The sequence below is a fragment of the Harpia harpyja genome, chromosome Z, assembly GCF_026419915.1.
Source record: "Harpia harpyja isolate bHarHar1 chromosome Z, bHarHar1 primary haplotype, whole genome shotgun sequence".
NCBI classification, from domain to species: domain Eukaryota; kingdom Metazoa; phylum Chordata; class Aves; order Accipitriformes; family Accipitridae; genus Harpia; species Harpia harpyja.
In genome coordinates, this window is record NC_068969.1 from 94,755,060 (window position 1) to 94,780,090 (window position 25,031).

The 25,031-nt window shown below is 41.2% G+C and overlaps 1 protein-coding gene across 5 annotated transcripts in view; it reads right to left on the reverse strand.

The window, feature by feature from the left end:
* Positions 1-12,901, reverse strand: part of KIF2A (kinesin family member 2A) — a 58,581-nt gene extending 45,680 nt beyond the window's left edge. For 3 of the 5 annotated variants that reach the window (XM_052776024.1, XM_052776023.1, XM_052776022.1), the window contains exon 1: positions 12,683-12,901. In XM_052776024.1, the coding sequence (XP_052631984.1) occupies positions 12,683-12,746 (64 nt within the window). In that variant the 5' untranslated portion in view covers positions 12,747-12,901. The remainder of the gene's footprint in view (positions 1-12,682) is intronic. The other 2 variants (XM_052776026.1, XM_052776025.1) reach the window with 2 other exon arrangements.
* Between the last annotated feature and the right edge of the window lie 12,130 nt (positions 12,902-25,031).

Below are 25,031 nucleotides of genomic sequence, written 5' to 3' on the forward strand. Positions count from 1 at the left end.
CAAAGTCCATTTTTGATCTGAACTGAAATCCTTCTACAGGTGCACCCCTGTGGTCCCAAGTTGCAAGCCTAGAGCCCTAAGACCTCTTAATTTTTTTTTATGGTTATTCACCTTAACCTACGCAAAAGTGAGAAAACCACATTGCAGCCTCCCACTACGATGTTTTTAGAGCATGAACTGCATGCCCAGAGACAAGCACGAGAATATGAAAGTGTGATGCTTACTAAAATGCAGAAGGACTGTCTGAGCAGTGATAGCCAAAATAATGCAGTTCAGGTCTCTCCTCAAGAACCAGTCAAGGAGTTTTAGGTTCTCTGTAGGAGGCAGGTCATCTGGTTCACTCCAGATAAAAGCCTGGAAAAGTGAGCTAGCACATGTGCAGTGAGAATGCTCATGGTACTGGGACGCTAGACTAAAATGAGGTGCAAGATAAATTCACAATCAGAACAGTCCAAACCGTGAAATACTCTAATCCTCTGTACAGGAAGATTACATACAAAGAAGTGCTAATGAAGGAGGTCACTAGGAAAGTGAAGCACTGTTTTCATTTATGATATAGGCCTTTCAAATCATTAGCTAGAAACTTACACATCATCTTCCAGCCTGGTGTTCAGTACACTCTGAATTACACCGAATCTGGGGTCTGATCCTTTGGCAAGACAGCTTTTTGGGTAGTCAGATGCCATGACTTCAAAAGGGCCTCTCATAAGGGAGTACACAAAAAGGTGGCAGATGATCTTAAACTTAGACAAAAGAAAGATAATGCACCCAGAGAAAAATAATCTATATTACGGGTACAGAATGCTGAAACTGGAACTAGAAGTTACAAGTCAAGTAAGAGATCCTTAAGCTAACGCTTACAGTTCCCTAAAAACATCAACTCAACATGCAGCTGCAACAACAAAAAAAGCCAGTAAAACATAAAAGCAAGTGTCATTTTCAAACTATAAATAAAACTTTGGTACACCCACACCTCAAGTACTGTGGCACTAGTCTTCACAACTCAAAAAAGATGTAGCAGAATTAGAGGGGGTAAAAAGAAAGACAGCTAAGAAGACAAAGAAGAGAATGAAGATATTAAGGTGGGTAAGACTGCTCACTTTTGAGGAAAATACTGCAGGTGGATTTGGTTGCGCTTTACAACCATAAAAGGACAAAATGAGCAGAAACTGTTATCCACCAAATCCTGCAACACTAAAGCTGGAAGCAGTCTCTTAAGGCACATTAGTTTCAGGCAGATAAAAGTAGTAATGTACTTTTCTATACAGCAAGCAGGGAACTTTCCAATCTTGCTTCCACAAGAGGTTGTGGGGGCAGACAGTGTAAGTTGGGTCAGAAATGAATTCAATAAATTCACAGACAATAGGTCCATAAATGGATATTTAATAGGACTAGGCAGACTCATACTTTTAATATCCCAGATGTAATTCTGGATGCTGGGGGAAGACAAAGACTGCAGACAGTGGCAAGGCTGACCTGCTTTCCCTAAATAACCTCTCCTACCGCTGTTAGGCTAGATGAACCACTGGTCTGATCCACTGGGGTACCTGAATTTCAGCAGAAGTCTTATAAAGAGAGGGGGGAAAAAAGTTTTTGTTTGCTTTTCATAAAGTAATCTTCATTTTGTCATATATTCACATAGCAATCTCCCTTCCAAAGTGTATAAAAAGCCCAAATCAAAACAACAATAATCCACCCATTTTCAAAATTCCTGCAAGGTTTTCCAACGCTGGTCCTTTTCATGGCCCATATGAACCCCCTCCAGTTCTCGGATTTAAAGAAGATTAACCCATCAGAGCTGCAAACTTTATTCAAATGAGAACAAGACATTAATGTATGCCATGATAGTATTTTCTGTCCTCTACCACATTTTTCTTTTACTGCCACTGCATAAGTGAAGGTTTTCATTCAGTTCCTAGTAATGACATTCACATCTTTCCTATGAGTTGACAAGTTGTAAACAAGTTGCAGGAATAGTTCAATGTCTTCTTATATATATTTTTTTTTAGTTTTGTAAAACTGAACAGAATTTGACATCTTTTTGTGTATTTAGTCAGCAGTTCCCTGGAGTCCTTTAGGACAATCTTGCAGGCAGCTTCTTTAAAATCTTTTAAAACTGCTTCTGAAAGTTCCTCTCTACAACACTTTGCTATATACTTTTGCAGATCAAAGTCCTCTGTGTTCAGTATACATTTCAATGTAGTTATGGTATGTAGGAGTAAAATTGATTCAGTCAAGTATCTCTTTCAAACAGCATTGGGGTTAGTGGTTGCTTAAATTTTTTTCGCAACAGGATTTAAGACTGTGGTGGATTCAAACAGTGTGGTAAATACCCTCTGCCAAAAGATTGAGATGACTTGGCCAGCCTTCTCTCTCCCTTCCCCCTTTCTCATTTTGTTTGTTCCTTGAATAAATGTCAGAGACCTCCTTTTCATGATTTCCTCTACTTTCTCTGAAGCTGACAGTAGCTGCCTAGAAACAATAGCTGCCCACATGACACAGAAAATTTCTACCAGCACTTTCTGTAGATGTTTTCAAATGGTACCATTTGCCTTTCATGACCTACAGTGTCAAATAGTGTTTTGTTGTTTGGGTGAGTTTTTTTTCATTTCCCTTACTTTACAATATTACCTTTAGCAAGAATATTTACCATTACTTAATTTATTACGGAGCTGCCAACTGTTGCTCCTTGTCAGAAGTCAGAAGCCTTCATTCTCATACAAGTTTAAAGCTTGTATTTTTCCCTTATCTTAGTCAGGTTCTAAAAGCTCAAACCAACAAGAAAAGTTTAAGTAATATTTTAAGTCTTCTCTGTGTTTGAAGAAAGCTTGCTGTAACTTAAAAATCATCAGGTTGTGATTTATATTCCCCTCATTTATCACCACCTGAATTCCTATCCTATTAAAACGTCAAAAGTATAGAAGAACATGCAAACATAACCCAAAATTGAATCAGAAACTTGGAGTGTTCCAAAATCTAAGCATGCATGTGCTTTTCAAACTGAATTCATTTCCACTGCCCTCTTTCTAGAGCCAGAGATCCTCATCAACACATCATTATGCATGCCTGCTTCTCTAGCAAACACTTTTATAGATCGGTTGGAAATACACTTCAAACTCCATATGTAGTTCAGCCACAAGGGGAAAGTAAGACGTTTTAGTGACTGCAAAATGTGCGGCACTGTGCAACAAAAATTCTAGAGCCAAACTCAGCAAGGGCACAAGTATACTACGCACCTTGCTTCCAAAGAGAAAGTTTTAAACAAAGCCCACACTCCACCACCCTTCACTCACACATTCGGTGTGTTCATCCATTGAAGGCAACTCTTAACATACTATGCTGTAAGTAAAAGAAGAGACTGAAAATACTCACACTTTTGATACCTGGGATTACACAGAACTGCCAATGCCTGATGGGAGCCATGAGACACTCAAACTTGCACTTGACAAAGCTTCAATAGTGTCATGGTTTAAGCCCAGCCAGCAACTAAACACCATGAAGCCACTTGCTCACATCTCCCCCCTCAGTGGGATGAGGAGGAGAAAATATAAAGAAAAGCTCATGGGTCGAGACAAGGACGGGGAGGGATCACTCACCAGTTATGGTCACGGGCAAAAACCAGACTCAACTTGGGGAAGAAAAAAGATCAATTTCATTTACTAAAAATCAAATCAAACCAAGGATAATGGGAAGTAAAACCAAACTTTAAAACACCTTCTCATCACCCCGCTCTCCTTCCCAGGCTCAACTCCACTCCCAACTTTCTCTACCTCCTCCCCACCAGCAGTACAAGGGGATGGGGAATGGGGGTTGGGGTCAGTTCATCACACATTGTCTCTGCCGCTCCTTCCTCCCCAGGGAGAGGACTCCTCACTCTTTCCCTGCTCCAGCGTGGGGTCCCTCCCACAGAAGACAGTTCTTCGCGAACTTCTCCAACGTGGGTCCTTCCCACGGGCTGCAGTTCTCCATGAACTGCTCCAGCGTGGGTCTTTTCCACGGGCTGCAGTCCTTCAGTCACAGACTGCTCCAGTGCGGGCTTTCCCATGGAGTCACGGCCATCTTTGGGGACATCCCCCTGCTCCGGCGTGGGGTCCTCCAGGGGCTGCAGGTGGGCATCTGCTCCCCCGCTCCCCCACATGGGCTGGGGGGGGACAGCCTGCCGTCTCACCACGGTCTGCAGGGGCATCCCCTCCTCCCCCGCTCCTCATCCCCCTCCTTCTTCACTGACCTTGCTGTCTGCAGAGGGGTTCTCTCACATTCCATTCTCCTCCCACCCTGCAGGTTCGCCTTCTTAAATCTGTTCCCCCAGAGGTGCTACCGCTATCGCTGATGGGCTCAGCCTTGGCCAGAGGCAGGCCGGACTTGGATCCAGGGAAGCTTCTAGTAGCTTCTCACAGGGGCCACCCCTGCAGCCCCTCCCCTGCTACCAAAACCCCACCACACAAACCCAAAACAAACAGCATTACTGGTAACTTGAAAGCAAGTAACATTCCTGTAAGTGAAAAGCATGACCACCCACTGATAAAAATGAAACCAAAGTAAAAGGTTTGTTGTTATCTGCAAGTTATCTGAAGTCACTTTGTTACTGCTTGGGACTGGACAGTTGCTTTTACAGTGTCAGTGTTGCAGAAGTGGCAAGGAATGCAGCAAACTGTTCCCTTTACAAGTCTGGGAAACTTAAAAGCAGCTTATGCCTGATACAATCAGAACTGCCACTAGGTAAAACCAATAAGCTACACTGAAAGCATATTATTTGAATAAAGCAAAATAAAAAACGCTACTACCACATTTAAGCCTTTAAGCAGCAAAGTCCCTCATTCTTCTTTCTCAAGAGTCAAATATAAGATCAGACTCAGTGTTGCTACACAAGATTCCATTCCAAAAAAAAAAAAAACAAACCAAAAACAAAGAAAAAAAAAGAAATAATTGATCAAGTGGCTTAATTACTAAATCTAACTAATAATGCACATTTTTTTAAATGTCACTTAAAGTTTTGGTTAGACACATAGTTTTACAGTTATCTTCCAGAACCTCTGCCTACTCCTTTTAACTAAGCAATTCTAAAATTAACTTGGGATCCTAGCAACATGAATCAACTGAATTTAGACTGTAATAGTAGAGTTATCAAAAGTCTTCCAGGCATGTTCTGCTCATGTAAATGATTCAGTGCACTACACACATTAAAAAAAAATAAGCATAAGCCTGATAAATTCATTCTCTTTTCCAGAAAAGGTAATTCTAAAGTAATTTTTCATACTGCTTTATTACCTTTTGTCTAACAGATGTAAAATCTAGTTTTACAGATTTAGCAATGACCAAATTCGAAGACAGCAAAACTAATTCCATAGAACACTTTTTAACAGGGAAATGGCAATATATACCAATCTATACCAAAATACCTTCTGAGGGCATGAACAAAATGCATTTCCAGGGTATCAGACACAGTCAGTACTGTCTCATAGCTAAACACTTACTACAGAATTTAAAGCATCCCTGTACAGAGGACAAAGGTGGAGGAAAATCATGTCTATCACCTGTCTATCTCTATATTGGGAACACTATAGGAAACTAAAGGCTTTTTAATTTTTTGAGTGAAAATTAAAAAATGCTACTCAAACAGCAATATAAAACTGTGAACATTTTAAGGAAAGGAACAAGGACAGAAAAAGAAGGAAGAGCACATGTGCCTGTACATACACAATATGAACAGGTTTGACGATACAGCTAACAGCGGTTTAAGACAATCTACACCTGGATTACCACAGTTTTAGTTCCCTGCCCTCCCTCCCTGACTTCCCTACAACACATCTAACTACAAACTAACACCAATGCAGTGGACAGGCAACAGCAGCGCAGAATTAAACCTCTTAAACAGCTGTGGAATCACACCAATAGTCAAAATTAACTGTAGCTAACTTAATTATGATAACCATCTTAACAGTCCTACGTAAGTATAAAAATCTCTACCAAAACCCAGGAAAAATTCATTCAAACAATACAGCTAGGAACATTTGTTTTAGTGTCTATGTTCAGTTCAGCATTGAGAACAATTTAAATAAAACCCCAAATACCAAGTCACAATAAAAGCCGGAGGTTTGGAATATACAATTGCAAGCAAATTTTAAAAAATTACATTAGAAGGAACTATAACTATTCCCTTCAAAAACATAGAAAGACTTCTGAAAATACACAAGTGGTAAAACTGGAAAGCATACATAAGCTTTCAAGCAAGCAAAAAGAATTGTTCATATACCTGAAAGCTTGTTCGTGTTTTTGAAATAGATGAACAGATAAAACAAAGAACGTATTACAGCTCCATAAAAACCTTCTACCCTGCATCTGGAAATACACACTGAAAGCATCTACACTTCCAAATAATTTTAACTATGCTACAGAGGCATAATGAGAAACTGACTATTAAAAGCCAATGTCTTCTTCAAAACTCTTCAATTTTAAATTACAAACACCATAATGCTTGACTATGTATTTTGTTTACAACACATTCTCACTAATGGACAAAGTCAAGACTGCTTGGTAGTCCTTACTGTTGACTTCCATATCTTACTTTCTGCACTACATTAGTAATTTAACTTAACTCTGAAAAATTAACATAAACCTTTAATGTATCAAAAGTTATTGAATTGTTTTACTCTATGGACTAAACCTACTGTGAACAATTTGAGTGAACACCACATTTTAGTGTTCACCATGGGCTGACCACAGCATTCTCTTCCTGATCCTGAGTCTAGTCATACAGTATGGTAAGGAAGACAAGATAACTCAACAAACAATAAGATGGGAAAAAAGTTTTTTAAAAAAAATAAAATCACAGTTTATGATATAAGCAGTAAACATTTAGAAAGGAAGAACTTAAACAAGAACAAAGCAATGAAGCGACTTTACCCCATTCTGTTACTTACTCCTCAAGCACAAAAAAATTAACAGCGGCACATTCCACAGGTCAAGCCAACAAATATGCTACAGATTTTGTGCTCCAGGAAAGGAGCTCACCCGGTAAATACTTCATACTCATTTGTCTATATTGTACTATGGTAAGTGGGTGTATTAAAAGAACTCAAAAGGCTAATTTATCTTCTAGAGCAAACAGAAAGAGATACTTCTGCAATGACATTACTCTTCAGTTAGGCATGACCTCTTCCCAATGATTTATCATCTCTTCCCACCTCGACAAGGTGGGAAGCCGTGCTTGGTGCCACAGCAGCCCGGCGAAGTCTTCAGTTCATAAAGCCATCAGAAGAAAAGACAAGTAAAACTGGGCCAGGCAACAGGCCATCACAGAGTGGGTGGAAAGAGCAGTAACTTTACCTATCAAACAGAAACAAAGGATAGATTCCCCCACAACATGATTAGACAGGAAAAAACATGCAATACAAGCTGTGTAATCCTAGTAGCCACATTTAGCTCTAAAGACATTATTGCCAGCATGTAATGTTGTATTAAACACACTTAGGGAACAAAGATGAGAAGATTCTCTGAAGATTATTCGAAAGCTATTTATACAAAACACATATTATTATTATACATAAATATCTGAGAATCTGTGAGTTACAGTGAAAATCCCCTTACGGGGTAACAAAAGCTGAATGCTTAAAAAGTGATTTCAAAAAGGACACAAAATTTAACACATCCTCCTGGTCAACACTTTTGTAGGAACAATGCCCAGAAACTCTGGATGTAACAATATGAAAATCTACACCGGATAAGTAAGCCTAAATGTTGGACCCATTAGCTCGACCAGCAACAGCAGACTTGAAACCCTACTTGTGATCTGGCCAGGATGGAAGGACAAAGACACATTGTGTCCATATGGCTTATACAAGGATTAGGTAATTGAGTCAAATGATTTAAATGTGGTTACAAAAAAGTCTTAATCACAGGGAACCAATAGATGTATGTCACCAAAGGAAAGGGTAAAAGCACATTACCGTTTAAATCTATCCTTGAGAGCTTGTAAAATAGGGTTACTACCCAAACCTGCACAGAATTTTTATAGCGTCATTATACCTTCTATCCTGCTATAAAATCATTGCTGCTATTGGGAGTTGTACGTAAAGATCAAGATCATCGTACAGGATCACCCAGAAGACAGAGGATGCTACAGACCTCTCAACTCTGAAAAACATCAATTGCACAGAAGTTGGGTGTTAAAGAAAAAAATTACAGCCCTGACCGTTACAAAAATTTAGTCTCATTTGTGTTTGAAGGTGAAACAGTTACCATGATGTTTTGGCAAGCCTAAGGAGAGAGGAGCTGCCAGTAGGTTTTTCGACTAGATGGATTATCTTTGACCATGACCAGTTCCAGCTGCTTCAGAGACAAGTGAAGAAAATTCTTAAGTAGGCAATTAAAAAAAACACAGCCACAGGCAAGATTTCTTCCTACCTCCCGTCAGTTAGAGATTATTTAAACTACAGACTCAGGAAGATCAGAAACTACCTTTTAGAGTTGCTGTTGTATTTTTTTAATTTTTAGTGTAAAACTGGATATTCCTACCATTCTTCTTAAAATTCTGTTATGCTTCTAGCCTCCATCTGCTCTGGTAACAAGATCCACATGATAACTGTACCTAGTCTACTCTCCTTTATCGGTTTTAAGTTGTGTCTTTCAAACTCAGACAGTTCTCCTGTTCTTGTATTATGAAAAAATGGGCACAAACTCATGATCTTTCTTTTTTACGCCATTTGATAGTTAACCCCTAAAAATTCCGTATTCTTCCTTTCCGGGAAGTTCAGTCAAATCTTCAGTCACTCTTCCAATTACAAGAACGTCCTTTCTCCTCATGCCTGTTACATTATTTCTGACACAGTGAGATCAGAATTGTATTCCCCTCCCGCGCTTCCAAAATGAGCAAATATATAATTAATTTCTCTGTCTTTCTAAGTAGTATTTCAGATCTGCAAAGACAGAGAGAATAGGAACAGCCTGAGGAGGAAATGGACAGCACACAATTGGACTGAAAAACTAAAGGAAAAACACCAATCAGCCTACTAAAGCACTGCAGGGCATGAGAGATTTATCCTATTTCAGCAAAAGACTGAATTTATAGGGAAAAAAATGTGAGATGTTCTTTCTCCAAGTAGTTATACGGGTCTTTGTCATCATTAATGGGATAATTCACAAGAAGTGCAGATACGGGTATAAATTCATGTGTAAAGCGGTGGGCTATTATTATTTGAGTAAAGGGAATTTGTCAACAGACAAATGCCCATATTTAGACCTCAACAAGGAGCATCTTCTGGACAGGAGCACTCCAGCAGGTCTCGCGGGTACCATCTGGCTCCCTCCGCACTTCCCCAAGCTTCTGTGTCATAAGGCACGTTTTTCAAAACTGGAAATGCACTCCATTCTTAGCAATTCACAACCTAAAATGAAGGATTTCCTTCCCATTTCCAAGACAGATTACCAAGGCGTATTTCAAGCAACACGCATAAATTACGCTGAAATAAACAGTAAATTTCAGTATCAGAAATTATTATAAAAAGCCAAGCGAGCTGACCACTTAGTATGCTCTTACATGAACATAACTAGTTATTCCAATTATAACTGGAAATATTATCCGCGACTGTAGACAACATTTATATCAATGTTTACCCACTGAGAAAAAACAGATACACAGCAAGCAGCTCTGCAGCACCAGTCCTCGAAAATCTTGGGGTTTATCCAAACACTGGTTTTCATGTGTTTTTGGCCATGATTTCTAACAATGCCTTTTGTTTGTACAACATCTATTTTCTATTCAGTCCTGTAAAAAATCTCTCATGAAACACTTGAAGCCTAAATAGAACTTGTCAAAATGACAGACTATGTAACTTTTCTTTCCAGAATGTTCTGGTCTCATTCTCACATTTATTGTGTTTTGCTTGTCTTTGCAATTTTGTTGTAGTGAACAAGTATGACTTGTAACATTGATGTTTAACCAAAAAAACGCTTTTCTGTTAGGTTTTCTTTTTATTTAAAGAAAAACAGAGTTACCTGGAATGAATAAAACTCTGTATTCAGAAAAGCGTTTAACATACTGGTGGACAGATGGGAAAAAATGCATACTTTTTCAAATGACCCCATCAACAAAGTAAAACTTTATTCTTCTCCGAATTCAGCAAATAAACAGCTAAATAAGGAAATTTTGAAGAACTACTATACATACCTCTCAAAATAGTATTTCATTTTAAAAAAGAACCCCCTACAGACAAGACAACATGCAAAAAAAAGCCCAGACCAACACTGCTTTCTCCACTTTCTCCAAAAGTTGCTTCAACAGTTTTAATTGTGCTTTCAGTCAAGGGTAGATGGTATGATACACAGCCCTGATTCTACCTAGGACACCGTTCTGGGTAGAGCAGATCCAGGTAGCTCCCTGTTACTGAACCAGAAGATCATATGTGAAGACTTCCACTTCACCCTGGCCATGCATTTCCTACACACCAATACTGCCGGGGTCACAGATCCCTCTGTGAGCTATTGGAACTCACAAATCGAGTAGAAAACTAGCATATCCAAAAGTCTCCTACTGTGTTTAGTGAATCCAATCATCCATTAATTTATTAAATCATCAGAAGAAAAAAAATCATTGGCCACAGTGGATGGGAGAGTTTGTAGGAACAACACAGCTGACAGAGGCACAGGCAAGCAAGACCCTCCCCTTGTCAGGAGCAGCTAGATCAATTTCCACTGCCAGTGCAACCACAGCTCATGTTGGAAACCTACCTTCTGAAAGGCAATGCAATCTAGCACTGGCTGTCCTTCGGTATCTTTCTCAAAATGCTCCCTTCCACATACCTAGGACAGTTTCTCCTACACCTTAATGGGAAGAGAATGACACAAAGCTGCAACAGCCAGAGCCAGAACGAGGGCACCTCCTCCTCCAGTCCCAACGACAAACAAGCAAACCTCACAATAACCAGGACCCACTAACTCTGGTATGACACTGCAGTCTGGTTGCTCACACAGGGACCAAGTTAACACAAACGCTCAAAACCCTATAGTCTGAGCAACTGCTGTGAAGGCATCCCCCTGGTATATTACTGATGTGTCATATATTTAATGTGCTGCATCACATGTGTAAGCAATACAGCAATATATGTGAACCATTAACAGTAATGAAAGTAAGTATTGTTAGGTTCAAGAGTTACTGTCCTCACTTCTGACATTAGAAATGAGCAGAACCCTGCGGGCGGAGGGAGGGGAAAGCAGCAAAGCATTCTCATGCCTTATTTTCCGAAGGCAGACAAACCAAACAATAACATTTATTAGAAGTTCACACAGACCTCAGAAAAACAGTTTTACAAGTTGCTACAGTGAGGTTTTCTGAAACCCGAGACAGAGATCTGCAGGAGTTATGCAAATAACTGCCAGACCTATCAGATTCTTCAAGAGACACACAAACCATTAAGCACAAATTGAGGGGTTAGGTATAATACAGTGTCCAGCCAACACCAACCATTATTTTATTGCAGGGTTGAACTGCAGTATGGGACACAAGAAAGACAAGCTGCATAAAGCTTGTCAGCTGCTTGTTTCCTGCCCCACGACAAAACCAAGCTAACTTCAGTGCTTTGACCTCCAGATCCTTCTTCCCTTAGAAACATCTGCTTATTCTTTAGCAAGCTCCTGAACCCCAGAGAAAAAAAGAAAAAAGGCAAAAAAAAAAAAAAAAGACTTTCCAGAAAATCCGAGCAGAACCCCACCCTGGTTTAGCAGGCTTCACAGACCTCACAGAGGCCAAGAACAGATGACATATTCCCACTCAAATTAAAGAGCTGAAGTCAGGGGTGACCTGCGATTGATTCAGCCAGTGAACTTCCCATTTCAGTTCCTTCCTACCAGACGAATATGAAGAGTGAGCACCCTAAACCTGTCGTCACACACGCCTCCTTTATTCATGTGTATCTCTAGACAGCACCACACATCCTCCAGCCAGGAGATGCTGGGCAGGATGAGACACACCGGATCCGCAACGGAGAAGTAAGAACTCGTGGGCATAAATAGCAAGCGCTCTTCTCACATTTTAATCATAAAGAACGTCCGAAATAGTAACATCAAGCGTTTCCGTCAGGGCACACTGTTGTGCCATTTTTTCAGAGCACCGCTGGTACACCAGAGCGAACAAGAAGTTATTTCTTGACGTTAAAGGCCTCTCATCCCTCCATCGCCTCATCTCCCCGCTCCCCCCCACAGGCCCTCCCACCCCCCATGCCCAAACCTCCCCAGGCTCTCCTCCCCAGCCGCGCCCCCTCCCCCCAGCATCCCCCCATCGCCCCCATCCACAGCCACCTCTCCCCTTTATCCCTCCCCTCCCCCACGAGCCGACCCCCACGCCCGCACACGCCCGCTCCCCCCCGCTCAGCCCCCACCCCGCCGCCGCCGCCCGTCCCTCCCAGCCCTGCCGCAGCCTCCCCGTCCCCAGCGGCGGCGGCCGCCGCCGCCGCCGCTCGCGCCCCGCGCAACCGCCCTGCGCCGCCAAGCGCGAGCGCTCCCCTGACAACCGCAGCGCGCGCCAGGCCCGGCCACTCCCCGGCCCCGCGCACACAATGGGCCCCGCGAGCAGCCCCCTCCCCGCCCCACCCCCTCCCCCGCGCCGCGCGCCGGGGCGGCGGCGGCGCCCGGCCGGGGTCTGCGGCCGCTCCGCCGGGCCGGCCCCTGCCGCCGCCCCTGCCCCACTGACCATCGCTGCGCTTGATCTCCACGTAGATCCCTATCTGGATCTTGCCGAAGTTGGCCGCTGCCATCGCGTCATGGGGCAGCCGCGGAGATCGCTGCCGGCCGGGCACACAGGCGGCGGGGAGGGGAGGGGAAGGGAGGGGAGGGGAGGGCGCGCACAGCTGCGCTGGCAGCGGCGGCACCGACCGCGGCAGCTCGGGCAGGGAGGGAGGGAGGCAGGGAGGGAGGGACGGACGGGGAGAGGGAGGAGGGGGAAGAGAGAAAAGGCGCCGGCCGGATACAACAGGCGCTGGGCGCTGACGCGCCTGCGCGGCTGGCCGCGGCGTCACGGCAGGACGGGCTCACGGGGGAGGCGCCGCCGCGGCCTTCGTCAGCAGCCTGCGGTCTCCTCCTCCTCCTCCTCCTCCTCCTCCTGCCTCGGTGGAAGGGGGCCCGGGCGGGTCCCACGTCACGGGGGCGCTCGGTGTTCTTACCCCGCAGCCCTCGGGAGGCCCGCCTCGCCTCGCCCTCGCCCCCCCTCGGCCCCCGGCGCCGCAGCTGTTCCCTCCCAGCCGCCCTTCGCGGCGCCGCGGCCGGACTGGCACAAGATGGGCGCCCCCGCTGCCCTGGGGCCGGCGGCCCGCGGGAAAGCCCTGCTCCTGGCCGCCCTGCCGCCTACCCGGGCCGGGAGAGGCTCGTCCTAGCCGCAGGCGGCCTGTGCGAGGCTTTGCCTCGCGGACATCTCCCCGGCTTGGAAACGCACACGCGCGCCTCTTTGGCACCAGATGGTGACTGAGCTGCTCTGAAGTTTTAATGTAATGGCCTTATCTACCTCCTATCTGCTCATACGGCTCCTCTGTGCCAAGTAGAGCAGCTTAGAAGCAATCTTCACGCTCCCCAACCTGCCGGCAGCTCTTGGGTCCGAGGAAGGCCACGCTGGCAACACACAGCGTCCATCAATCTTCGCCTCGTGGCTGCCCCATTCCTTTATACAGCCTAAATAAAAACCAAAACACACTTCGTGCTTCTCATTTCCCTATAATGACTCCTGTACCTCAGGCAAGCCGCTTCATTAAGCATTGTCCCTTGGGTTTCTCCTCCAAGGGCGGTTCCTGACATGATGAAGCCACCATCAGTTTAATATTGTTCTTCCTGCATGGCTTCCTGGTCACTTTGAGCAGCATCACAATAAATACCCTAAACACGCAGCCTCTTCTTGCCCAGCAAAGCCAGCCTATTAAAAATAATCCCCCAATCCATGCTTCAAAGGGTAATACGTAATGACAGCTGACACCGTGCCAGCCCTCCGAGAGCTGCGCCCTCCCAGCCAGCCTGTCACCCTCCTTGCCTCATGTCCTCTCCCTGCCTCCGCTGTCGGTTTCATACTGAAATCAGTATGATACCGGCAATTCAGAGTCAAGAAATTATGGCTCCCAATTCCTCCAGGGGATGGGGGAGCAGGGAGAGAGAAAGATCAGCCCTGTGGAGAAGGACTTGGGGGTGCTGGTGGACGAAAAGCTGGACATGAGCTGGCAACGTGCGCTCACAGCCCAGAAAGCCAACCGTGTCCTGGGCTGCATCAAAAGAAGCGTGGCCAGCAGTCGAGGGAGGTGATTCTGCCCCTCTACTCCCCACTGGTGAGACCCCACCTGCAGTACTGCGTCCAGCTCTGGGGTCCTCAGTACAGGAAAGACATGGACCTGTTGGAGCGGGTCCAGAGGAGGGCCACAAAAATGATCAGAGGGCTGGAGCACCTCTCCTGTGAGGACAGGCTGAGAGAGTTGGGGTTGTTCAGCCTGGAGAAGAGAAGGCTCCAGGGAGAACTTAGAGCAGCCTTTCAGTACTTAAAGGGGGCTTATAAGAAAGATGGGACAGATATTTTAGTAGGGCCTGTAGTGATAGGACAAGGGGTAATGGTTTTATACTGATAGAGGGTAGGTTTAGATTAGAAATAAGAAAGAAGGGCAACAAAGCTAGTGAGGGGCCTGGAGCTGGTGAGGACGAGAGGAAAAGGCCTCAAGTTGCGGCAGGGGAGGTTTAGATTGGGTATTAGGAAAAATTTCGTTACTGAAAATGTTGTCAGGCATTGGAACAGGCTGCCCAGGGAAGTGGTGGAGTCACCATCCCTAGAGGCATTCAAAAAGCGTGTAGACAAAGCACTTTGAGACATGGTTTAGTAGGCATGGTTGACGGTTGGACTCAATGATCTTAAAATGGTTCTATGATTCTATGATTCTAAGTGTTTTATGATAAGGGTGGTGCGACACTGGAACAGGTTGCCACAACGGATGCCCCATCCCTGGAAGTGTTCAAGGCCAGGTTGGATGGGGCTTTGAGCAACCTGGTCTAGCGGAAGGTGTCCCTGCCCATGGCAGGGGGGTTGGAACTAGGTGGTCTTTAAGGTCCCTTCCAACCCAAACCATTCTGAGATTCTATATACACACACACAAAAGAGCCAGAAGTGGAACTGACAGAAAGTTAAACAGCAACAACCATCTTGTGCAACTTGGTTGCACTTGTATTGGCTCTAACTGGTATAAATCACCCTTTTGATGAAGTGTTAAGGAAAAATTAATAGAGTAAAAGTTTAACGCTTTCAAAAACTGGGTCTTACTCTCTTATCCTTGCCCACCTTCGTTTTTGACATGAGAAATTTAGCTCTGAATCATGTTATTCATGGAAGGCATTGCTTACTATGGTTACGGTGGAATTACAATATTACAGGTATCAAGATATGTCCAGCAAAACTACTTTGGCTTTTTAGTTTAGTCACTGTCTGTTTAATTTAGACTACTGACAAACACTAGGAAGAAATATCTCTTTGAAAAAGATCTTATGCAAGAAATACCATGAAGAGTCCAGTGCTCTTAAGAAGGCCTCTTCTAAATATAACGGAATTAAAGATATGCTCTTTTTAACTTGCAGATGTTTTTGAAATAAAACCAAAATGCAACCAATGTTTTAGACTTACATAAGTGTTAGGCAGGGACTAGCTTTGAATTTAAAAAAAAAGTTTCTTCTACCCACTGTAATTCCACGGCATTTCAATGACTCGAACTGAATGTTTTGTAATATTCTTTTTACACAAATTCTTATGCATAGACATACCTTTTAGAGTTCAGCTTTGTTTTAGAGAAGTACCCATGATAGACTTGGATAGCCATTGCTTGATCTCTGTTTAACTGTTATATTTATGATCAATTTGATTAAATCTTTTCTGATGTTTTTATGTAGTGTAAAAATAAAAACAATCAGATTCTAAGATTAGGTGCAGAGTAATTGAAAAGCATCTCATTTGAAATAGTTAAATCAGAAACGGTAAATTATTTTTCATACTATTTGCTCTGTCTATTCCATAAAGGTTAAACTGAAAAATTTGAGAGGTGAATTATATATAATTTTCTGGAAAAATATTTGAGTCCTGTTGTTGCAGGAATAGGTGATTACTTTTACACATAAATCATCCCACTGAGGAAAGAGGGTATATCTTAGAAACATGTACACAACTGTAAGTATTTACAAAATCAGGTGCTACTCTAAAATAGAACTTGAATACATATCAATCTGGAGTTAATCCTGAAGTCTTTGAAATACTTAGGCCTTAGTACAGAAAATTGTTTAACACTGTTCTAAACTTTAAATATGAATTTGAAGTTGAGTCATGAAAATAAGACCCCAGATTATTATTTTGTTTTATGCTCTGTGACAACAGAGATTTTTGTTACTGTCATGAAGCACACATGGAGGCTTTCATAGAGCAAGTCAGCAAAGGCCAGAAAATCACTTGTGTGTGTCTAGAAAATAAACACCAGTAGCAGTAAATAAATTCAAATATTTTTAAAATATGGAAAAGCATTATAGGAAGTTTTCTTACGCAAATAAAGATCTCTAATAGTTTGGGGGTTTTTTAAGCAAGCGTTGCTTTTTTTAATGAAAAAGCACTCAAAACTGTACTCCTGAGTATCAGGTCTTTCTTACCTAATATTCTAAATATATGTCTCTTTTCACAGTTTTGGTTAACAATACATGTTCAATCCAGCATTAAACAGAAGAACAAAGCTTTAAAGTCCAAAATTTTGCTATACATTATTTAATTGAGGTGCTGGAAAATTTTATTATATAGAGTATTCCATTTTATTGGCCCACTAACATAGACTTTCTCTGACCATTTTTTAGAAAGTATATTTGTGCTTTCTAAAATAATGTTTGCAAAATTCCCAGAACGTTATGTGTCTACTTTTATGTATCAGTACATGGTGTTCTTGACAATACAGACAAATAATACAATTACTGAAGCTTTGGCATTCAGTTCAAAACTTTGGCTGCTTTTGCATTAGTAAGATGTCAAAAATAGTGGGAAATGATCATGCACCATTTGTTTTTCAACTGTTAGCAGGAATTCTTCAGTTTTCAACAAACACTAGTATCTGCTTGCATTTCACACAGACGCAATCATATTGATTAAAATTCTTAATTCACTGTATTTTGACGTCAAAATCAAGTTGTGAATCGCAGCCTACCACCTTGATAACTTAAAATTCATTGATTATTATGTATTTGAATTATTTCACAGCACTAGTGAACAAATGATTAATCATAGTACATGTTTGTAATCATACTGATATGAAATATATTCTTTTTAAAGCTCAACTCAGAAAACACTTTTGGAGTTCCATGAATGCAACTGGTATTAAATGTGCATGCAGGTCAGTCAACAGTCAGGTTAAAGGAACACGTGGTTACTTGTAAGATTAAAAGAAATAGTCAACGTCTTTATTACATAGAAAAAAATTTTAAAAGGAGCCACTGTAATACTGTAGCTTCTCATGTCATCATGAGTACCTGTTGCAGTATACAAAAACTTGCAAAATTAATAATAGATGATTTCTTTCACTTAAGAATCAGTAAATATGCAAGAAGTGCCTGAAGTAGTTTGAGATCCCAGTTGCCCACTTACACTGATAGACTCTTCTTGTCCAGTTCAGTACCTTTGTGAAAACAGCAATGGCTGAGCTGTCTCACAGATCCTTTCCTGCTCTTTTTTCCTTTTAAGCATCTCTTCATCTGTATTGTAAGGCTATTTAAAACTACCCCCTGCTGGACACAGCACTTCGTGAGTAGCAGCACTATACAATAGTATCAGAAAGTGATAAAAAGAGGAGAACCGCCTTACTTATAGACATAAAATATTTTAATGTATTTCCCACTGATTTATTAGATATAAAAATCTGATTTTTATGTAACTACCTCTGTATAATAAATTATTGTGTTATTCATAACTTTGTGTAGCTGCCTTATCTGAGACTCAAAATGTTTTAAGCTGGGCACTCAAAGCTTCATAACCAACCTTTTGTCTTCCACAAATGTGTTCTAGATTCCATTGCATTAAATGTCTACAAATTCTGCTGGTTATCTTCAACAAGTGAACTGATGACTCATTTGAGTGACAGTACTTTTGGGATTATAATTATCTTATTATACATTAGAAAAACCATAGATGGTTAGGTTTTCTGATTTGAACAAATATTTCTAAGCACAATAGCTTTCTTTGTATTAGAGAATGCAGATGCTGAAACTATTGCTGTAAAACTCAAACATACTTGTCATAACGTCCACCTTAGTAGAGCTGTCAGTGAGCTACTGGTACTCATGCCATCATGATAATTGGAAACGTTAAGTTGTTCTTCAGCAGTGTTTTGCTAAAGGGCAAATTTAAGCAAAAGTTTATAATTGCTTTGTTGGTCATCAGTGTCATCCCACAGCACTCTGATAACCCCTCACATGGCTTTTCTGGTCACTTGTCTGTATGCTCCCTAAGGAGGTCAGGTTTTCTAAAAGCCTCTCATCTGCATGAACAGGGCTAAAGAGGTCTGTTTGTATGTTTTTGCAGTTCTAGCTACTTTTATTACTTTATTTTCATGTGGATTCTCCTGTAAGAATCCTTCTAGCAACATGCATAGGGCTGGCATAAGGGTGCATGATCAGGCCAAATATAGTAAGAAAATGTGAGGCTCACTGAACTCTGCTGTTGTGAAGAACATCACTCCACATATAGCAGTTTTGGTACAGTTCTACTGGTTTGGACGGCCAGCCAAAAATGTGGAGAAAAGTAATTATTGAGCAAGTTTGGCCCTAAAGCAAATGCAAGTATACAAATAAAATTGTTATTTCACTTATTGCTTTATAATTCCAGAATGACCTGCACTCCTAAAGAACTTTTGCATGCAGAAAAGTGCGGCATTGCTAGATACTAGGTGAAGAATCAAAAGTGAAGAAGAGCGTGAATGTATTCTGGTCTCTTCAAAGCAGAAGAGATGGGAGAAACAAAGTACATGTGGGAAAAGCACTCCTCCCTCTATTACCATGCCCTTCACTCCAGCTCTGCATTTGTCGCCACAGTGACAACATCTTTTGCTCTTCCCTGTATTCATAGCTACTTGTGCACATTGGCTGGATTAGTCATAACATGTGGCTAAGGTTAAAATGGCAGTCCAGAAAAACTACACTAGTTCAAAAGTCACAAAATGGTAGAACCACTGAAGAATAACAAAGCTGGATGTGCTTATTGCAGTAGACAGCGGTGTGGTCATTATGGTTCTGGCACGTACATTATGTGCTCTCTTACTCATTCCATATGCTGCTGCTGAGTGTCTGGCCCAAGGCAGCTATGTATCTGGGGTCATATTTCATTATGCTTTCCTATTGATTGTATGAAACACAGACAGAACTCCTGCTAGATAGCAAACAGCTTCAGAAAAAACAAGCAAAAGAAGATGAACCTCTCTCCAAACCTCTTGCTGCCTACAGGTAAGCCCAGAACTACTATACTGTGGATATTTATATTTCGTCTTCATCTTCCTCTTCCTTCTTTCTTTTCTCCCTTTTCTCTCCTCGCCAAATCTTCAAGGGAAATCTCAGAGGGATTGTGATAAAACAGCGTTCCGGTCAGGCTATTCAGCTGAGTGACAAATGCACATTTCCTACATGCTTCTGCTATCCAATGTAACATTTCTATCAGAAGGAAATATCCTGTGTCATATTACCTGTGAAAATAATTTAAAATGAATGCATCCACCTTGTAGCTAAATCTAATAATCACATCCCATCTTTGCATCACCAGTAAGGCTTCTGTAGCAAGTCATGTAGACGTATTCTGCCTTGTAAAAATTGAATGGTTTCTTTACTTGTTATGAGAAGTTATTTTGTAGCTGTCTATATATTTCTGCGTCTTAGCACACTGTATTAGCAAAACCAGACATTCATACCTGAGGTATTTTTGTCTTAACACACAGTGTTTTAACACATTTTTATGTGACATTTGAATATATGTAGATAGTCAACGTGCTTGTTTATGATTTTCCCCCTTTTAATGCCCTTTCATAAATGTGGTGTAATGTGTGTGTAATTAGCTAAAACTGCGTTGCGTAATACTGTCGCAACACCCAAACAGGCACTGTGCTTGGTAATGCACCCAGAAGACATGGAACTCAGTCCTGAATATGCCTGTTCCTCAACACACAACACAGAGGTAAAAAAAATACAAAAAGAGCTATTTGCAGTTTCTCAGTCATGAGGCAGTCAGGGCCTAAATTCAACCTAAAAGGATATTCTAGACAGTCAGTGGATTTTATTCCATGTATCCTGGAAGATAGAAAGCATTGAAATAAGCATGATGATACAGCAAACCCAAGCTTCCTTCTAAGCCCCAGCACAGACCTCTGATAGTAGATATCCTTCTGCTAGTACCCTGACTGTGCAACTGGAGCACACTTGTAACTATAATGATGCATGCTTTCATGAAGTAAAAATAGTGAGGCAATTTTTTTTTTTAAATCAAAGTAATTAAAACTGTGCTTTTCATCCTTACGCTCCTACAAGAGCGAATTTGGTGCAGTCAGGTGCTTTTTTGTTCCCTGTGTTTTTCCATATAACAAACTTGCATTGAATCTTCTAAAACAAAAAGAAATAGTAAAAGTTGCTTTATTAAAATAAAAATCACTACTAAATAAAATTATTTTCTTAAAATGCATTTGTTGTCTAGTAATTTGATTAAAATGGATGTTTATTCTTTCTTGACTGATTCCTTGGAAAAATTAAGAAATTTGCTTGCAAATGATTTCATGCATTTTTTAATCTTCATTAATGTCAGAGGAATAAAAAAACCTTCGAAGATTTATCAGCTTTTATACCCTTGCAAATCTCACTGCATTTCCTATCCATTCACCTTGGAAACTAGTCAGAAATTATATGTATAGACTATTCTAATCAGCTGTGCATTTGACAAATTAAGTTGCATAAAGGTTTTTAAAAGTATCATAACAAATGCTATTTATGTTTAGGGAGCTCTTATGTGTTATGAGCACACAAACCTAATGTTTCGCCCTTAAAGTAAAAAAAATCCCCGACATTGTGATTACTTATTGTAATAACCAGAAAAGCCAAAAGTTATTAATGCTCTGTCTTCTATTGTAAGCCAGCCATACATATAATAAACAAGGGGGTATAGTCAAACTGTGTTCCTTTTTCCTGTTTTTCAGAAATGGTGAAGCTTATAAAATTGAATAACCCTACTGCCTTCCAGTCCCTAGGCAAATGTCTTACTGCTTCTTACTTTGCCAAAGCAATGAGAAGGAAATATTGTGATTGGTAGAAATTACTGTAGTAACTTCCCTGTCAAAGCAGATGTTAACGTCAGTACAGTTTCAGCTGAACTGCTGCTTTCAGATTATTTGAAATCAAGGGTTCCTTTACATTCGATGTGTAGGAAGGCAACTCACTGAAAGAACCCAGGCTCTTTATGACCAGTGACATGGATAAACACTGAAATCCTACCCATTTCTAAGAAATCAGCTGCATTGGAATGGATTCTGTGGCATAGACATCTGTCAGGGTCAAAATATAAGTGGGCTGAGATTGCACTTCAGTGTGGAAGGGCTGCAGCAGGCATCAGTGCTTGGCCAAGTCCTTTTCTGCTCAGAGGAGGTGTCAGGAACTCTGGGTCTCTCTGAAGGAGCAGGCACAAAAGCTGTCATACTGAGTTGTGGATGGAGGTGCCTTTGAAGAAGATGTGGTGCCTGGCTGAAAGACATGGCATGGCTATGGTCAGAGACAGCTGCTGGTGGCAAAGGAGAGGAGTTATTTGGAAATACCAGCACACCTTGATACACTGTGAATCTAGTGTAAAGTTCTTCCACTTGAATGTTCATAACTGAATTCAAATGTTTCCAAGCTCACTAGATCAAGTGCATGAAGGAAGAAATGAGGCTAGAATATTTTGGATCCAACTACTGGAATATATTTAAGTATATTTAAGCTTTTTACACTTGTACTAAGTAGTAGACATGTAGTGAAAGTTTATTGGGGAGAAAACTGCTTTTTATGTTTAGCTCTGAAAGTGTGTAGGCAATGTTTTGAGGTTGTTCTTTCAGCTTAAAGAAATGTATTCATATTAATTTCTGGTTACTAAACTTCTGGATCTATACTTGTAGAGTGTCATCTCAGTCCCAGAGCCTTCCCTAAGGAAGGTAATTTCTTACTTTTCTTATTTCCTCTGGCAAAGCTATAACTATATTTCTCTTTTTTAGTGCATCATTGATGAAAATTCAGGCAAATGGTAGAAAGGCTTGTGAAAGATATGCAAGTTTCATTTTATCCCCTTTGGACTTGCTCATAACGATACTCTGTAGAGTGCCTTGAAGAGCCCATCCACAAGACATATTTTTTTCCAAGTTTCATTTTAAAAGTGCCATGTTTTCTTCTCCTTAACTTGCTGTTAGAAAAGAGGGAGCGGTTCAAAGAGTCACACAAGTGTGGATAGTATTGTGATTACCTCAGAAATGTAAACTCAAAGAGCAGCTTTGTCCAAACTTGAGGAACTTTGTCACAAACAACTACTTACAGGAGCTGAAATGAGGGTACTTGGATGGTGTCAGCTGGCCTGGCAGGCAGGCTAGTCTAGCACAAACAGCCTGTTGATATAATGGGCATGTGGAAGAAAGTTACAGTTCCCCCAAATTAATACAAGATTAAATGTGATAATGACAATGTTATACTTCCAAATGAGAAGTCAGATATTCAAATGTACTACTCTAGGATGCGATAACAGTGCTTTGAAAATTCCCCTGGTTTATACAACAACCATGCTGAATACAAACCAGTGTCACATTCTTGCAGAAGCAGCAGCTGGTGCAGGCTGGATGTGTTCATGAAGAGTATTGTGGGGTACATTATAGGAAAAAACTTTCTGTTTAAGCATAGTTTAAGCATAGTTAAGCCCTGGATCAGATTATACAGGGCGTTTGTCATAATTCTCCGGTGAAGGTGATTCAAGAAGAGATTAAATATGTCTTAGAGATGGTGTATACCCTGTCTCTGAGCAGGAGAATGGGCTATATGACCTCTTTCAGATCCTCACAACCTTACATTTCTATTGTATTTATGACAAATCCTTTTTCTCCTGCCTAAACCCTCTCCCCCACCTGCATTAACAGATTTCATTTGAACTTCATGGCTGTTCCAATTTTAGCGATGAGTTTAATACTGCGTGTTCAACCACCACCCATAAGATTTACGTGGTAACTTGGGCGTGCCATACTAAGGCATCTGAAGAGAGAATCCCTGCCTTTCAATATGTTGGCAGAAGAGGTGGAAGCTTTTTTTTCTGAATAATTATATACAAAACCACTGAAGTGCCCTTCAGGGGAATTAAAATGAAGTTACTTAGTAATTACCGAGGTTGTTACAGTTACTATCATTTTTCATCTCTAATTCTGAGGTTATAACCTCAACTAAGGAAACAAGAAACAACAGACAAACCCAGGCAATTCCAGGGTAGGCAGTACATGTACACCTATATCAGAAACTTTCCTGACAGGTTGTTTTTTGTTGCTCACAGGACAAAAGCCATCAATACAAAGTGAATAGGAAAACAACAGGACCCCGTTAGGATGAGAATAAAATCCTTATCCTGTAAGTTTCCTCCCTTCATAACTTATAAATTCTTTATATTAACAACCTTCTAAAAGTGATTTACATGAAGAGATGAAGTTTTCCACAAATTGTTCATCCTCACAGAAGAATGAATTAGTGAAAAAACCCAACATGCTGAGAAATGATGAAATGGGGGACATACAGGCTTCCACTCTGCAGGTTACAACCCACAAAGTTGCCACACATTTTAGAGAATGGTGTTTAATTCACAGGTGTTAGCTTGCAGGAACTGTAACTTTTTGTTCTCAGCTGTGATAACTTATTAAAAAAATCCTGCTTTAAAAAAAAAGAAGGAAAAATATCTTTGAAGTATTTAATTCTTATAGATCTAATTAAGGTAACTGTGGGCACTAAACACTCTGAGAATGAGGGCTTATAGTTAGATATTTAATTTTATGTGCCCCAGAGTTAAAAAATTATCTCATAACTCCATTGTATCTTATAGCTTGTCACATCTTTATTAAGACATCTTTCCACAATGTCCCGGTGTTCACCAAACAGGAGGCAAACAGAATGACTCTGGATGATGATGGCACTTACCAGACCCATGGTCAACAATGTACAGCTTTTTTTGCATGAAGTTTCAGTGTGTTCACACAAATATAGTTTATTTTTAATAGTCCTTTATAATGACCTCTCACTGCACACAGAAGCATAAAGCAGTGGCATTGGAATAATTTGTGGAGAAAACCTGCATTACTGCAAAGTACTTGCCACACTGGAAGACTGTGATAATAACAGTGTAGGACTATGGGAAAAGCTTATTTCAAATAAGCAACAAAATGGCAGCTTGAAGCAAGTTGCAGCAAAGGGATGGCTCAACACCACCAGATCCAGGAAGCTGCCTGGTAGATAAGCCTAGTTAAATATTGTTGCTCTGTGGAAAGAGAGTGCTCACTAGGCCTGGATAAAATATGAAATTAAGACATCCTCTACAAGTTGATTGTCACTTAGACTGATGACACTTAGACTAGTGATCCTAACTGGTGTTAGGACATCAGGATGGTGCAGAGTTATGCCCCCCAACTAGAGCATCCACATTCAGCAGACGTCCATGTTATCTCTGCTGTCCTATTTCTGCTAGAAGAAACTTGCCTTTCTAATGGAAACTGGCATTTGGAAAAATGAAGCTAATTATTAAATTTGTTTCTGTGGTCCAAATTTGTTTCTCATATGCCAGGAAACCTGAGGCATGAGGAGTCCTCCAATCTAAATACACCAAATAAGAAGAAAATACAAGTACATGCAGGAGGCCAGCATTTCACATATTCCTTATGCTACATGGGTTTGTCCTGAGGATTGAGCAGCCATAGAATTTCATCTACCAGTTGATATGTCCTTCAGTGTGGAATCTTTGTTACATAGGAAGGTGTGTGTTAAAAACA